General features: G+C 42.5%; 1 protein-coding gene across 4 annotated transcripts in view; it reads right to left on the bottom strand.

The window, feature by feature from the left end:
- Positions 1-824: 824 nt before the first annotated feature.
- The window catches only part of CENPL (centromere protein L), a 391,919-nt gene continuing 374,628 nt past the window's right edge, over positions 825-18,115 (bottom strand). For 2 of the 4 annotated variants that reach the window (XM_069641113.1, XM_069641115.1), the window contains one exon: positions 825-1,630. In XM_069641113.1, coding sequence (XP_069497214.1) covers positions 1,556-1,630 — 75 coding nt within the window. In that variant the 3' untranslated portion in view covers positions 825-1,555. Of the gene's footprint in view, positions 1,631-3,674; positions 3,743-18,115 lie in introns of all 4 variants that reach the window. The other 2 variants (XM_069641112.1, XM_069641114.1) reach the window with 2 other exon arrangements.

The raw sequence follows: 18,115 nt of genomic DNA, 5'->3' as shown, positions 1-18,115 counted from the left end.
TCCAGATGGTGTTCAAGAGATCATGCACAACTTTTTACAGAAGGGTTTCCTGAATTTCGGGGTATTCTCAGTCCCCTCTCTACTAGGCAAAGAAGGAATCTGCAGTAGGTTTTCAAAATCAACCTGTCATATTCAGGCAAGGAGGTAATATCTGGAGTTAAAGAGTGCACCCTCAGATCTCTCACAGCACATCACTATTCACACTTACAGCATGTAAATAGTATGCCCCACTAATGTATGCTTAGGGCTCTCACAATGCACCTCTGCCACACTTATATCATTTGCTAGTCGAACCAGACACCATCCGAGTTATTGCAGTACATCTCCTTCTACACTTACATGTATATGCTTATGTTACCAGTACACACACAGAGCTCTCAATGCACATGTAGCTACACTTACAGCGCATAATAGTATGATGCACAATAATGATTCAAAAACAAACCAAAAGCCCAACAATAACAAAAACAGCTTTTGGCTGATCACTCTAAAATGTATCCCTAGTGTTTAACATTTTGATATAGATGCATCTGCAAATACAAGCAACATTTCAGAAGGTTTTTCTTCCAAGAAAATATCAAGGGAACTAATGTTAGAGTTGCTCAATAGAGATTTTAGGTTTCTAATGCACACATTAAAACAAATAGGGGCGATTGCAAGTTACAGCCACAATTGGTCATATAAATGCCAACAAGACAGCGGATGTATGACTCCCACCAACACTTCAAATTCGACTTTTAATTCATACACTGCCAATTAATTATGTTCTAATACATCACACACAACCCTTCTACCAGACATTCACTTCAATAATTTGAAAGCGATACTTGGAAAAACTTTAATAGTTTGGGTACAAAAGCAGCTAGATGCAGTTTAGAGACAAAAAACGTGCCGTGCAAGTACAAATGTGTTAAAGTGCCCCTCGAATGAAACAAACACAAAAGCCTACAAACCTACATGAATTGTACATCTTAAATAGCATTTGATGTGTTAAAGATTTTCTGGACATTTGAAAAGTTACTTTGCCTTAATTACTTGAAGGATAATGCCAGATATAAAATCATGGCAGGCAAAATTCACAAGGCTTGCATGCAAGAATGTACAAAACAGCATATTTAACCACAAACGTGTGCCTCTGTGCAAATAAGCAGAAGAAAAAGGGAGGTTCAGGTCTCCAAATCCTGTACACGAGTTGTAGGACAAACAAGGCAATGCAGAATAATCCAATCCTCATGATGAACAAATCTGAGGGCTATAGAGAAAAGGGGTCAAAATACTGTACTGATTCATATTAGAAGTTTCTCAACAGGTTCTTCTTGCACTTCTGACCGAGATCTTCAATGGAGCAGATTTGGCAACCACAATGTAATCGAGCCCTCAAAAAGCAAATTTGCAACCGGATAATAAACTGGAACCTCTGAACTGAAGGACATTTGGAAGTACCTCCTAAGTTAATTACATGGACTGAAACAACTGGACAAAAAAGTGTGAACAACTGCTCAGATCGTCACTGAAGTATTGTGCAGAAGGTGCCGTTGTGCTGCTGCTGCATACCCTAATACTGTATTTGATTAATGGCCAATTCAGTCAGTAATGCCAGCACCCGGGTGAGATGATCACTGCACAGGAACTGGAAAGAAAAAAAAGAAAAGGGAAAAAAAATAAGAAGCTAACCTTGGTTGGAAATGTTTTCAGAGTTTAGGGATCGACTATGCACAAATGTTTGCACTTTACATTGGCATTGTTTGTTGTACTGTGAGTCTATGTCAAAAGACCTAGAATTCACTTTTACATTCATGTCTAATGCAATTATGCAGGAATCCAGGAGCACGTTATGCATCCATATCAGGTGCCATAGAAAAGGGTATTTATGCAACATATTAGGAGAGTAATGCATGTCACATTCTGGGGAGCTATTCAATACATATCACACTTGGATATTACTACAACATATCAGCATGGTCTGGGTTACACAGAGGTTTGGAAAATGTATTTGTTATCAAGAAAAGCATCAACTAAATGGAGAAGTACATTTTCCTGACATAGATGTGGATGCACATTGGGCCTCATTAGGAGTGTTGCGGTAAGGCAACAACGGCGCCGGTAGTGCTACAGGCGTTGTTACCTCGCCGCAACATTCAGAGTTTGCGCGCGGGTGCTGCTCTGGACGCCTGGTCAGACCAGGCGTGCAGAGCGGCACCCGCGACCCGACTAGGATGGTATTAGCGATTACGTTATTAAATGGTACCGCTACTACCATCCTCCCCATTCCCATTGAGCCCTCTGGGGGCTCAAGTGGGAATGGGACGTACCGGGTCCAGGTCCCGCGAATGGGAATTACCGGGCCCTCCAAGGTCGGAATGGCCCAGTAAGTCCCCTTTTGCGGGACCCGGACCCGAGTTTGGAGGTAGCCATGCCCTTAACTTCCAAACTCGTAATGAGGCCCATTTGCCCCCCCCCCCCCATTTACAAAAACATTAAACCGATATGCTGTGGTCTAAATGGCAAATGAGTTAATCTTCTGAGTCAAGCGTTTTTCACCAGAACTTTAGATGGGATTGTTCAGAAACGTACGAGAACGCAAATAGAGCCTTGGTCCGTCAAACAATATAGTGATATCAATTGTTGGCCAAAAAGGTCAGTTTCAGGTTATATTGCAGGACTTCTGAAAAATGTTTACTTCACTTGCCAAAGTCCTATGTTGCTTTTGCATTTGATAGTGTCAACCGAAAGAAAAGTGTTATTCAAAATTATAGTAATTGTGAAAATTCATTGGGCGAGTCTTTCCAGGAAAGCAACCTATGACTGGACTTTTAAAGTTATATTTAAAGTCCATCCTGACAAACATCATTTTTTTTAAATAAATAGCATAATGAATACCACAAAATTCAGTTTTAGACAAAATGAAGAATTACCTGGAGAAAATATAATATTTTTAGAGAGTTCGAAAAACGAAATCTGTATACGGAATGTAAAGTGCAGATGTAAAAACACCAAATTGTATTGTATTTATTTATAATGCGCACCTAACCCAGGGGTAGCCGGGCGCAAAGGCAGCAAGAGGGTTGCAAAACTTAGTTACATACAGTAGGGAGAGGTCCAGCTGCGGTTACAGTGCCGGACGTATCACGCCAAATAGGAAGGGTAGAACATATACACTATAGGTAATATTATATATATATTTACATTCAATGAGGTAACAAGAATGAATAATTCACTGATGGAAACAAAACAGTTCCTTTTTTCTTTCCACATCTTGTTAATCACTTGCAAGCAGCACAAGTGCACAGCAAGTGTGGTCTAAGCTCTATTAAAATTTTAAAAAAGACTAAAATATAAAGAAATAATTTTTAAAAAAATACGCTAAAAATATTGTGCAACAGTACATTTTGCTAGACGGTAACACTTTGAATGCACGCTGCTTGTACAATACTTTGAGCCAGATTTGGTTTTAAAAAGGAGGTCTGGTTAGTTCTTATCACTGAAATTATGCTGGAATAGTTGATCCACAAACTTTTGTAAAACAAAGTGAAATGGCTCTTATGGATGTAAAGAACCACATTTTCAAAAGCACTTTTCCGATTGAGATTTTACTTGAAAGAAAATACTAAAGTATGCCATTACTACCCTAAACAAAAGCATCAATTGAAGATCATGCATTGGATTATTCTTACCATGCCCAATTGATAACATCAGTCATGCAGAAGCAGCCATTCAATGCGGAGGTTGATGACTTCGTATTCTGATACAGCGAGATACAGTAGTTAACATGCAAAAGGAAGGGTGGCAGCTTCAGATGCTTGTCCTACAGTTGTATTTGAATGTCCTATATATGGTACACTGTAACTTCATAACTGTTTAAGCTAAAAGTAATATTTGCTACAGATGAACAATTTATGTGGCACATGTCAATATCTACACAGAATCTATTACAGAATCTATTAGACAAACTATAGAGATCATAGAGACTTGTTAACCACATTTTCGGATGGAACCTAAAAGAGGAACTCTCCTTTAGGTAAATCATTTGATGATTCAAGTGTGATAATGAAACCGTCTGAGAAGGCCAAGCGCAGAGTTATAGACTATGATGCTTACTGTGAACCAATTATGAGTCATCTAAGAGATACAGCCAAATACATCTTACTCCCATACAATCTCACTATAGGGTGTATGGAATTTACTGATAAGATTTTGGATTAAGTTAAAGACAAGGGCTGGATGGCTCTCAATAGAGATTTATTTTAAAGAACAAACATGCAAAACAGTCTATTGTCCACTAAAGAGCCATTCGCATTTTCAAGTCGCTGCCCTTAAAACCGGTTGATGCTGCGGAAGATTCAATTTTTCAACCTTTGGCTGAATAGGTAGACAACTTACATTTTATGCAACACACCCCTTCTCATTTTCAAGACACTACATAGTTTTCAGTCAAATCAATTTTTATAAAGCTCATCTGTTTGGATGCAACATGTTCTTACTGGAATGTACCACATGCAGAAGTTATGGAAGATGTAATGTGCTAGTAACAGGTTGTGCAACTAGTGCTCCACCCTAGTTGGTTCTGTAACTGATTGACACTATTTTGCACTACTTGTGTCACAATGGTGAAAACTACCTCAAATCTACTGCAACAGTTACGGGTTCAAATATCTCCCCCTATTCTGTTAAGATCTCCCCGAACAATGTTTCAAACTGCCCGATGGGAGGTGTTTTGTGGTGTTGATTTATACCACGCTCCGCTACCACCCAAGGGCATTCTCCAGGCGCTGATGGTACAGATTATGTGCTTCGCATTATAAAGGTATCCACTTTTTGTGAAAGTCAGAAAAATCACACAAATTAATATACTCTAGGATCGGCGAATCATCAGTAAATCCTCTGGACACTGGTGCAGATAGTGGTTTCCTGTGGTTTTGGCAAAACATTCTGCAGTGAGTTTACCAAAAGCATTTATTAGGCCGAGAGCTTTCACTAAAGGGTACGATCAGCCCTTTACAGTTTCAAACTGCTTAGGGTTAAACATACATATCTGATTAAATTTGATAGTTTCCTCCTGTCATATAGCAAAGAAGATATTCAACCACCTATGTAAATAAGTCCTCATTGGGCGGCTTCTTTGTAACCCTTAAGTAAGCCTCCTTAAGCTCTGATTTAGCACCTCGATGCCTGCGGGCTGTAGCGCGCTCTACAAATACAAATAAATAAGTAAATAAAATAATTAAGGGGACTAATCAGACCTGTGCCCCTCCCTAAAGGGCATTACGGCACAGATGTACACATTTTTCAGAAAAAAGGAAACATTGTGGCATATATGCTTGATTAAAATAGTTCAAGTTAGCTACTAATGTCCTTATAATATCTCCCAATTTAAAACTCTCACAAAGGGAAGTCCTTCATATACATGGTGTGTGGCGTTTTGGGCCAGTGGTGCTATTGGCCAAGGATATTCGAAATTGACACAGATTTGTCGATCAGACTAATTACAAGTGGTGTATGGGAAAAATACTGTATTTTTAGCATTTTAGTGGGATATCAAAAGTTATGCAGCACATTTGAAAAGGAAACATTTGCGATTTTCTTCAAGAACACCACTTGCTGTAAGTGATCTTAGTGCTCTAAGGGATGATCTGCCTAATGCTGTTCTAAGAATTAACTCTAAAGGAGTCATGTTATGCGGGCAGGTAGGAAAGCACGTCCAAAACCAGCAAACGCAACCGGATAGACTTTTTTTTAAAAAAATTTTAATCAAAATTTTGTTTTTGATGCATACGCATCTTTACAAAATTATAGCATTGTTCATAAAAGTTACATCTGATAACATCTTTACATCTTTGTAAAATGTAGTACATTCAGTTCATTCCCAAAATTATATAAACAACAATATCATAATTCTTTATCAATTCACAGAATTAAAACAGAATTTAAAAAGGGCCAAAAACAGAACGGCAAATTACAGATATCATATATAAAATCATGTAATACTTTTTTTTTTTTTTTGAATTTTTACAAGACATAATGTAAGGCGAAGAAAGTGAACATATAAAAGAAAACTTAGTGATCACCACAAATAAATATATACATACATATATAGATAGATACACACATATATGCATGTATATAGTCTTGACCTAAACACCAAAAGTTGTGACTCAATGGCGAGCAGTCTCTAAGCTCGATGATAGTGCATCCTCAATGATTTTCAATAAGCGTACTGTCGCTAGGATGATAGCATTTGAAGAACCCCACATACAACGTGACCAAACTAATTCTCTTGCAAAACTCGAGTCTGTCAAGTTGAAAGATTTAATCGTTTTCACTCTTTCGGTTTCAAAGAATGGACATACTAGAAAAAGATGTTTTAAAGTTTCGATTGCTTCCAAATTATTGCAAAATCTGCAGCTGATACTGTAAGTATTATTAGCATTTCTCTCCCAATGTTTCCTTCTTGATTTCGTGTGTAATAGGTCTAGACGGAATCGCATATAGAGGGTTCTAGTTTCAGCACAAGGGCAGAGTATCAAGTATGGTAACTTTGGCGATTGCTTGTGATGGAATTTTGCATATTCGGTGAACGATTTGTAGACCGCAATTTGCGAACAGATAACCGCCCAGTCATTCTCGAACAGTCGTTTATGTGCTTTGAGTAATTTAGATGGAAAAGCTTCAGCAGAAATATTTATGCTCGCTAAAATAGAAAGCATACGCTTGTAGAAAGTTCTAATCGATATGGGATAAGCTTCCTGCAACATGATTTTAAAGTCCTCATAAATAGAATTTTCAATCGGAGTGCACAATTTTGCAAAGTTCTTTAAAGTGCGCCAGTCATGACGCACTGCTAAAGAATTCAGCCCTAATTCATGTAGTAATATTGAATTAGGAAGATAATTCGGAAGACCTAATGTGGCCTTCCACAGTTTTGCTTGAAGTTTATTTAGAAAGACTGATAGATCTAAGAGACAAAGATCTAAACTGTACAACATTATTGCTTCAATCTTCTTAGAATAAAATTCAAACAACGGAAGTAGAGAGAATTTACAATACTTATGGAAGATCATTTTCATTTGATTTTGCAAAGGACGTGTTTTTTCTGCGAGTGTAATTTGCCAAAAAATAGCAGAAGAATTATTTGCAAGGTTGTAGCCCAGATAGATAGTCTAACAATTCGAATATGGCAAGAATTCAAGTGCCATCGAAATTTGCGAGGTTTTGTTTTTGAGGAGAGCACGAGAATATTCGATTTTGTAGAATTTATCGTCAAATTGTTATCGCCACAATAATGCTGAAAAATATTCAGTTTGTTTTGTAAACCTGATTGGGTACTGTCAAAAAGAAGCACATCGTCGGCATACGCTAGCCAAGACAGCTGAAGTCTGCCAAGACGAATTGTGTTAGAAAAAGCCGGGTCCCAAAGCTCTTCAATGTCAGATAGATAAAGGTTGAATAGGACTGCTGCGAGATTGCATCCCTGCTTAACTCCAATTGCAGTGGGAATGGGGGCAGTCAAATTGCCCTGACTCGAGATACGTACTCTAAAAGATGTTTTGTCATGTAACAGTGCAATTAGTGCGACTAAATAGGGGGGGAATTGCAGTTGAAGCATTTTGTGCCAGAGCCTACTGCGAATAACGCAGTCGAATGCAGAAGATAAATCCAGGGATGCTATAAAGATTGGACCATGGTTAGGACGAAGCACTTCAGCTTTTAGATGTGCTAGGATTGTGGCATTTAATTGTGTGCCCATATTCTTTCGAAAACCAGTCTGTACTTTGTTTAAAATATGATTCTCAGAGATGTGGGCTTCAACCTCCTTCAATAGGAGGAGAGAGAAGATTTTAGATGCCACGTCCATAAGTGCAATAGGCCTATAATTGAGGGGGTTATTTGTAGGTCCTTTTTTATGTAATGGGATGATAATAGAGCAAACCCACGAGGTCGGAAGATATTTTTGAATAAAGATAGATCGAAAAATCTTCAAAAAAGTATTGGCCCAGAACAGTGGGTCGTCTTTGATTACACAGGGAGGGAGGCCGTCGGGACCTGCACATTTGGAGGTTTTAAGTTTGGAGATAGCAAACAGAATGTCTTCAATAGTCCATGGGCAAGTCATTGGAATGTGGATAACTAGGTCCATAATATCTACCGAAGAGAATCTTGATGGGAGCAGGTATTTCTGTGCATAAAAATTGGACCAAGCAATGCCATCAATCGAAGAATCAAACGAAGGCCTACTGCTTATGTTCACTGTACGCAGTAGTTTCCAAATGTCTCGCGTATTGCGGTTACAGATTAGGCGTACCATGTTTTGGTTACGAGTTAGGTGAAATGCCGATCTGGCCGCTCTTAAATTGGATCTATATTTGCCTAGTAATAACTTCTTACTTACAAGATAATTGTTACAGTGTGTGGAATGGCAGTTTCTTTTAAGAATTCTTAGCTCGTGATTTCTTTCCGATTTTAATTTAGCGATTTTACATGTCAAAATATAATCAGGAGCATTTGATTGCGGCTGTATCAATGCAAGTTCTGCAAGGGCAATTAAATGGTTATGGATCATTTGCAGATTCCATGCAAGGATAATCTGGCAGGAATGTGCCCCTTGATCATGATCAGGCCACCAGTCCCGGTTTACTAAAAATGTTAGACGTCGACAGGTAGAGATATTCCAACGAATAGACAAAAATTGTCTATTGCTTTGAACTAGAGACAGCGGTTGGAGTCTGCTGAAGGACTGGGTTTTAGCAAGAATGATACACTGTAATATGGCATGATCACCGTATGCGGGAAAGAACGAAGTGATAGGACCAATAATGCCCGCTAAACCCTGGGAGACAACCACATAATCAATAGTCGAGCAAGCCGTTCCCCTATGCCAAGTTAGAAAAGTTTGAGGGAGTAAAGGATCTACAATTATTAGATCCCATGACCAAAAAAATTGGGCCCATTTTAATCCATTTGCATGTGCTGTTTTGAAGTGCTGAGAGGCTATATGAGAAGGATAAACTTGTTTAGATGCGAATAAATAAGCATTAAAGTCGCCACAAATCAGCACTTCTGTCGCTGGATAGTTACAAAAAGTTTTTGTTAGTAATTCATTTAAAATATGAATTGCTTCATCAATGGGAAGCTTAGCGGGGTTCCAATAAATGGAGATCAACATCACCTTTTTTGGCCCAGAAATGTCAATGTCAATATTTCTCATTACAAACAATTGAGAGCACAGCTTAGAGTTTATTACAAAGACAAGATCATTATTGAGAAGAATGGAAATGCCTCCAACTGGCCGACCAGTCGGTGGCTGGTGTGCGGTATTATGAATAGCTGTGAATCCATCAAAGCAAAATTCTTTACAGCACATGGTTTCTTGCAAAAATAAAATAGAGGGAAGAGCGTTCAGTTTTCTATTTGTAAACCATGTGAGAAGATTGTTTAAGCCGCAGCAATTCCAGGATTGAACAATAAGCTTGTTACATTATGATGAGAGTGCCGCAGACGTGCTCATTGTTTGTAAGGGCTGCTGAGGAGCGTCCATTTGTGGTTAACGGACGAGACGGCGCCCGTAAGCTGCCCATTTCCAGTGAGTTCTACATTCTATATGGTTCTATGGCTGTATTTATGAAGAGATTGCCGCTGATTCAGCTATGGTGAGTGGCATTGACTTAATCAACTACTTTTATAAAATTACTCTATTACTGAGAGCCTCTGCTGTTAATAATGAAGGCAAACGGGGTGGTAAACTGGCTTGCGTGTGCAAGCATGTTTGCTGAAAAGAGAATTAGAAATCCTCCTGTGAGTGACATTATGCCCCTTAGGGCCCACTGCCCCAAAAAAGACAAACAAGATGCCAATCCGACGGCACAAAGCAAGATCACAGGGTATTTTGGGGCAACACCATCGGCAGGGACTATGGTCCCTGCTCCTTTGCTTAAAATTTCCATTGCAGCAGCGATTGAGAAATCAGTGGTGCTGTCCCCAGCCACTGATAAACATTCCTTGCTCAATTTGTGTCTGGGTCTACAAAAGAACTCACTGGAGAATACGAACAGAATGCTAAATTCTTTTACCATCTATAAGATTATTGTGACAACTGTGGGCGACCCCTGATCTCAAAAGCTTGATTTCTCCATCCATTGCGTTTATCCTATGTACAAATATGGCCAAGGAACAACGCAAATTGAAAGCTATTCTTACCAAGGTGGTGGACGTCATTTTGTTATCATGCAGTGAGCCGTAGGAGCAACTTGAGCCTGGCCAATCTGACGTAGGAATTGTACCAGCCCTCCTGAGCGACGACCTGGTAACAGGAGCATTAGCTCCTTACTCTTTTACCTCTATTCCTTAGTGCACTGGTCAGGCTTTGGAAACTGCCTGCTCTATTATTGACTTAACCTCACAAGGCCCCTATTGCTGTGCACATTTTGCTGTTCATGGCTGCGCGTTGACGGTAGATGGAAATGGGGAATGTGCCCTGAGGCGTGCTAACAAAAAAAAGTGTTTAAGAAAAGTAAGCAGAGAGGCATCTGTCATACGCCTCCAGGAAAATGTCTTCTTCAGAGCACCCACCCAATCAGGGTGGAACAGCCCTAACAATATACTGGGGAGTGGCACGACTCGTCAAGTTGACCTACGTGGGGCCTGTTATGTCCAATGATTTACTTCACGCAGTATGAATTTGTAAGTTTCCTTTATTTCAGATCTTGTCTTCAGCAGCCCCAGACCCTTGCCCATCTCCACAACAGTTTTTTTAGACAACACCCCCCCCCCCCCCACACCCATGTGCAGTCACTAGCCCAGTTCTAGAGCTTCATAATGCACATAATGAAAGGTTGACTAACACTGAATTGATATCATGAGGCATTGCAAGGTCTTGCTTATATCTAACATGAATATTATAACCAGACCCTCCAGGATATTGCGGCACAAAAAAGCAAATTATAAGGCGTCAGAAATGTTCAGACATGTTAGGCAGAATTATATGCAGTACCCCTTGGGAACACCACACACAATTAAGACTACAAGTGACAGCACAAATTCACCTTTGGTACAAGCCTGTACTAAACAGTAAAAGTGGTAGCGATGGCTGAGCAGCCAGACTTATCTCAAGAGTAAGTGAGCAGTATCAAATAGTTACACGAAGGACAGCAATTACTATGATTCAAACAAACACTGACTCAATGTTTTCAAGTAAAAGAATATACATTTATTTACTCTTCAGTTGTATAACGTTTCACTAAAGTAAAGCAGTTTAAAAACCACACCCTTAATACACCACACCACTCCCAATAAGTTCCAGACAAGTTAAGCTCACAAAATGAAGTGGGAGCAAAATGGCACTCTAGCAATTTAAAAGGGAGGATGTTAGGCAGAATCCTGTGCAGTTCCATTAGGGAGCACTACAGAAGATTAAGACTACAGGTATGAGCAATAAATCCCCTTTGGTATCAGTCTGTACCACAAAGATTTAGTTGATAGATGTGGCTAATCAATCAGACTTGTCTCAAGAGGGAGATGAGCAGTATTCAGGGTTTACACAATAGGGCTTCAGTACTATGGTACTGAAAACACTGACCAAAGCTTTGTATTAAAATGAATATATACATCTATTTTACACGCTTCTAGTTCAACACATAAATCACAGTTATTAAAAAGTTAAACTCAGTCAAGAAAAGCGTACACAGCTCCCTAGTTAAATTGTAGACAAGTGAAAACCGAGCAAAACGGCAAAGTGAAAACCAAACACGAATGGCACTCTAGCAATTTCTCATAAGGGAGGGAAAGAACAAGTTATACAGGAATATACTCTTAGGCACCTTAGCAACACTTCCCAATAAGTTTGTGAACAAGTTTTAGGCAAGGCAGTACTTTAGCATGTATAATACTTAAATGGAAACCGAGCAAAATGGCACTTCACAAGTTTTAAAAGTGGGAAGGAAAAGGTGCTTATAAGAGTTAGGTGCACCAACACATTTCTAGGTGAGACGCAATCTAGAGAAGGCAGTTCTCACAGATTCAGCCAGAGTCAATAGGCTTGTGCCAGAGTCAGTGGTACCGGGCAAAGAGCCCAGGAGCAAAATGTTCTTGTAGCTGCAGTCAAGTCTTTGTTAAACGATTCGAAAAGGTGGATGCAGAAGGTGAAAGACAATGTTAGAGGATAGGGGCGGCCAACCCAGCAGGTAGGTAAACGATTTAAAACACCCATAGCGCTACCAAACGAAAAGGGAGGCCTGGCGGAACAAAGTACCTTAAAATGTAGAAGAGGCTCCTGCAGTGGCGGTTGTTCCTGGCAGTTCCTGCAGTTCAGAAGATCCAGCAGAGGAAGAGAGACTCTCGTCGTGGAGGAAGGTTAGAGTTACTGCACTGCCCAGGGATGAAACCAGCCGCGGTGCTGCCAAACAAATAAAAGGTACGCTCCTTTAAATCGCGGTCCGGGTGGACGGGTGTCTGGCTATCCGGTCTCCGAGTGCAGGGTACTGGCGATTCCACCAAGGCAGGTCCTGGAAGGCGATTGGCAAACTGGTTGGCCCCACCAGCTCAAGAGAAGGCTCTTGCAGACGAAGATCTTCTCTCGTGTGGAAAAAAGTGGCGAGATGCTGCAGCAGGGCTTCACTGGTGGTTCAGTTGGTGCAGATGTCTTTAGCTTCTCCCCTCTTCGGCTTCTTAGTTCCAGTGGCGACGTCTTGCTCTTCCAGTCCTCATGACCCTGCTTCTTTTCAAAAAGATCCCCATTCATACAGCCTCTTACTCACACAGTAGAGTGGTCATCCTGGCGGGAGACCCTCCAGCCTATGAGGGTAGAGTGCGACATGGGTTGCTGAGGCAACCCTGTCCAGGGGTCCTACTCCCCCCCCTCCCACACAGTGGTTCCACCCCAGACTCAGTGGCGCCGAAAGGAGGGCTTCTTGGCAGAAGCCCGCCAAAAGGACGAATAAAGGATCCCAGACCTAGGTTAGGAGTTTAGAGAAAGACACGAGAAAGAATTTATATAAAAGTTCTGGCAAATAAAACCTACCAGAGTAAAGTTAATATAAAAATAAACCGGCAGTATGTTAGAGGCTGTCAGTAAATGTGGTAGCCTCGAACAATGGGAAAATCCGATAGGGAAATATTTGCGGTCGAATATTTTTGGTAGCAACCACTGCCACCAGCCAGAAACTTTGAGAGGGACTGTACGGTAACCTCTCGAAAATGAACATAAGGGAAAAACTATTAACCCTTGCCAGTACCTCCATAGTAAGATGGGTTGTACTGGTTTTGTTCCTAAAGATTGACTAGTAAAGTCAATGGTGACTTTACATGCCCGGGGAGACAGTAGTCAGTCCCAGGGTATGGAGTCTATGTCTGGGGGTCGCTATGACACCCCTGTGTCACTGCACGGAGGGTGCTGTGTAACACATGTGGATAAAGATGGTTCCTATGAGGGTGAGAGAAACCCCCATAGACATTAAACACAGAAAAATTACCTAGAACACACATCAAATATGCTTAAGAGTGGGAAAAAGAGTCACTCTCAGCAGGAGAAAAAAACAAACCCTTCAAATCCAGCAAAGCTGCTGGGGGACTCTATAGGTAAGGGAAATTAGCCATAGAATGAGAATTCTCCCTATCAGAGGGAAAGACAAAGTTAATAGAAATTGAACCTCACCAACAGGTAAGTACCAAGGGCAATTGAGCAAGAGGAACTACAGTGATAGAATCAGGTAAAAAAGGCTTAGGGCCAAAGTCACTAGGTCAAAAGTCTTTTGCTCAAGATCACACGGTTTAGGGTAGTTTACGGTAAAGTTTGTGCCACGAGTTCCGGACGGAGTTGGTCAGCAGAACATTAGTTCAAAGAGAAGAGAAGGGCAAGCCCTCGGATTGGAGAAAGGTTTCACACACTTTCATCGCGGCTGAACGAAACGAACAACCGGATTTGCACAGTACCTTAAAACTGAGAGGGAGCTGTAGCTGAGGCGGACGTTCCTGGTAGTTCCTGCAGGCTCACAGTTCCTGAAGCGACTGTCGGACTGAAGAGAAGTAGGAAGACTGGAGGGTCCTGCACTACCCAGGGAAAAAACCAGCAGCAGATCAAAGCAACAAATAAAAGGTGCTCTTCTTAAAACCCAAGCAGGGTCCGACCTTCCTGGCTATCCGGCCCACTGTAGCTCTGTACAGCAAATTCGACCAGAGGAGGGGTCCTGGCTTGAAGTTTGGGCGAACTGGTTGGTCCCACCAGCTCAAGGGAAGAAGATTCCTGGAGGATCCTCTGTCGTCGGATTCTGAAGATTCAGACCTGCAGCAGGGCTTCACCGGGCGGTTCATTCGTTGTAGGGGTCCTCTTCTGTCAACTCCTCGTCGGTTCTTTCGTTCCAGTGGCAACTCTGCCTTTCCAGTCCCCGAGACCTGATTTTTATGCAGTTTTCCCCCATTCATACAGCCTGGCTGTCAATCACACAGCAGCCAAACAAACAGGAGTACAACTTGGGTTACTAAGGGAACCCATGGCAGGGGTCCTAAGACCCCTCCCTCACATCCTGCCTACCCAGACTTTCAGGCGCCTTAAGGAGGGCTTCTGTGCAGAAGCCCGCGAAAAGGCGGTGAACAAAGGAACCAAACCTGGTTTGGTGCGTAGAGTAAAACACGAGAAAGACCTTTACAAAAAGAAATGGCGAATAAACCCAGCTGGAGCCAAAATAAAATATATTTGGTCAAGCGGGTTTATGTTCGAGGCTAATAAAAAAGCCTAAAACAATACAATGGTTATTTAAGATAAACGCGGTATGAAAAATAGGGTAGTTCCCACTGCCACCAGCTAAGTCTTCATGAAAAGGGAGCAAAACAGTGCTCCAAGAGAAACAGACAAAAAGGGATAAGAATTAACCCTTTCCAAAATTCCATGTAAAATGGGGTGTACTAGGTCTGTGGTTTAAAGAGACTACATAAAGTTAATGGCATATTTACATGTTTCTGGGAGACAGTCAGTCCCAGAAAAATGGAGTCAGTGGGAAGTCTGAAAGACAACCCTGTGTCACTACACTGAATGCTGTGTAACACAAAAAAATGATGCCCATGGAGTAGGTGAGGCTCCAGAGCCCAAGATCACACAGTTGGTAAAAACACACAGAGCAAAACACATTTAAGAGTGGGAAAAGGGCTGACAGTCTTACCGGGTGAAAAAATAAACACTAGAAATCCAGCACAGCTGCTGAGGGACTCAGTAGGTAAGGGAAATTAGCCATTTGGGAGAATTCTCCCCAACAAGACAGACAACTGCATTTATTGCGGCTGTGACTTAACTTCTGGGGCACCAGTGGTCCAGGGATGAATATTGACTTCTAAACCATCAATCGGCCCCACACCTCTAGTACAACAGAAGGGATCCGAACAAATTGGAAACACAAGCAAATTATAAACCGCCTTGTCCAATTTTAGGAACGTGGATGGAACGGCAGGCTTACCTCCTCAAGGTTGTGGATGGGAATAGTTTCTTACCTGTAACTCCATTTCTCCAGCATTGGTATCTTTCATGGATTCACATGCTTAGAATATTCCCCGTCGTCAGACTGGGACCCCTCGGTACACATATATAGCCTTTTCCTATAGGAAAACTTCTGACACTTTTGTGTCCTATCTACGTCCTTTTGGGGCCCGCATACGCATGCCCCGTAGGACGTCACGGTATAAAAGCCCCACCCCCGTGGCTCCCTTCAGATTTTGGCCCCTCCAAAGTAGGAAGGGTTAAACCTATCAAGCATATACATTGCATCCCGGGGAGGCTGGCGGGCGCATGTGAATCCATGTAAGATACCATTGCTGGAGAAATGGAGTTACAGGTAAGAAACTATTCCCTTCTCCAGCATTGGATCTTTCATGGATTCACATGTTTAGAATAGATTGTATAGCAGTAAACTGGAAGACGGTGGTGAGAATGCAATGCAACATACACCCACAAAAAATACATAATGCATAGGTACACAAGAAATAAGTTTACCCATAAATCTGTACCTCCATAAAGCATACGGTCACCAACAGGTAGAAGAAAACTCTCCACAGTGTAGAGCTTACCTTATTGAAACAGATGGCGCAGGACTGCTCTTCCCATCTGCACCTCGTCCGCATACTGCCTCGCAAGGCAGTAGTGGCGGGTAAACGTGTGGGGCACCGACCATGCCGCAGCCTGGCATATGTCCGTTAGCGGAATTCCTGCCCATAATGCTGCTGAAGAGGACGTTGATCTTGTAGAATGGGCTCTAGGATGCCCTTGCAGCGGCCTTCCGGCCATGGAGTGGCAAAACGCAATCGTCGACGAGACCCACCAAGCCAGTCCTTGCTTAGAAATTGCATTTCCTCTCGTCGACGGACCATACACGAACAGTTGTCGGGTAGACCTGAGTTCTTGTGTACGATGTAGGTAAAATTTTAGGGCCCTCTTAACGTCCAAGGTATGAAGAGCTTTTTCCGCTGCCGATGGGGTCGCGAAGAAAGTAGGGAGGACAATGGACGAGTGTTTGTGATACACTGTAGGAACTTTCGGAACGAAAGTAGGATTAGTTGCCAGAACCACCTTGTCTTTAAAGAATCTTAGGTATTGAGTGTCTACGACCAACGCTTGCAGTTCCGAGATTCTCCTAGCTGACGTGATGGCAATTAAGAACGCCAACTTCCACGATATGAATTTCATGGCCGAAGTGGCCATAGGCTCAAAGGGTGGTTTCATTAAGCCTGCCAGCACTATGTTGAGACTCCATGTTGGTGGAAAACGTTTTACTGGGGGAAAAGTTCGAAATAAACCCCTCATGAAGTGTTTCACTAACCTGTCGCTGAATAAAGGAGACGACTGTCTCTTCCTCGTGAACCTAGAGATGGCCGCCAGGTGCACCTTTATCGATGTGAAAGATAAACCCCCCCTCTGCCAAGTGAATCAGATAAGGCAGAACTTGCTCCGGAGTCACCTTTAACGGGTGTAGTCCTTGTTGTCCTCGACACCACTCACAGAACCTTCGCCACTTATTGGTGTAAGATTTGTTGGTAGAAGGGGCCCGAGCGGCTTGGAGAATTTTACTAAAATCCGAAAAGTCAGGAGCCAGGCTGTGAGGTTGAGACTGTCCGGGTCGTGATGCCACACCGTACCTTTGTCCCTGGACAGTAGGTTCGGGACCCTCGGAAACGCTATTGGTTGTTCCAGCGTGGTCGGAAAACCACAGTTGCCTTGGCCAGTACGGTGCCACTAGAATTACCCGGCAACTGTACCTGCGTATCCACTGCACCGTCCTCCGTATGAGGGGGAACAGAGGAAAAGCGTAAAGGAACTTGTCTGTCCATGGGAAGGAGAACGCCTCCCCCATGGAACCCTCCTGAGGCCATCTGCTTGCGAATTGCTCACATTTCTTGTTTTCCTTTGTTGCGAAGACGTCCAGTGGGGGGTGACCCCATTTCTCGTTTCCCATTCGTGTATCTGGGCCATCCTTCTGCTGAGGGAATCCGCTTGCGAGTTCCTCACTTCCGGGAGATGGTGAGCCACAATGGATATCTCGTGCTTTAATGCCCAATGCCACACTTTCTGGGCCTCCATGGAAAGGGTCCTGGATCGCGTCCCCCCTTGTTTTCTCAAATAAAACATGGCCGTCGTATTGTCCGTCAGCACTCGTACTCTCGATCCCTTGATGTGTGGTAGGAACGCCTTCAAGGCCCATCGCACTGATCTGAGCTCTAACACGTTGATGTGTAGGAGTGACTCCGTTTGAGACCAACGACCTTGCGTTTGAAGAGTGCCCATGTGAGCTCCCCAGCCGGTTAGAGACGCATCCGTGACTATGGTTAGCTGGAACTCCGGCTCCTGTAGGAGTACACCACTGTTCAGGTTGTGGAAACTCTGCCACCACTGAAGAGTCCGAAGCAGTTTGTCGTCGATGATTATCTTGTCTGACCACAATCCTTGGGCCTGTGTCCACCGCTCCGCCAGGAACTCCTGAACTGGCCTCATGAATAGGCGACAGTTGGCCACCAGATGGATGCAGGATGCCATGGCCCCTAGGACCGAAACGTATTTTCTCACTGAAAGCTTGGCGTTTCGCCGTAGTCGACCCGCCAGTTGATTGAGTTTTGAGATTCTGTCGAGGGAAGGCTTCACTAGCCCCGA

This window comes from Ambystoma mexicanum, chromosome 1q, assembly GCF_040938575.1.
Source record: "Ambystoma mexicanum isolate Mex_15411 chromosome 1q, UKY_AmexF1_1, whole genome shotgun sequence".
Classification (NCBI taxonomy): domain Eukaryota; kingdom Metazoa; phylum Chordata; class Amphibia; order Caudata; family Ambystomatidae; genus Ambystoma; species Ambystoma mexicanum.
This window is presented reverse-complemented; position numbering and strand designations above follow the sequence as displayed.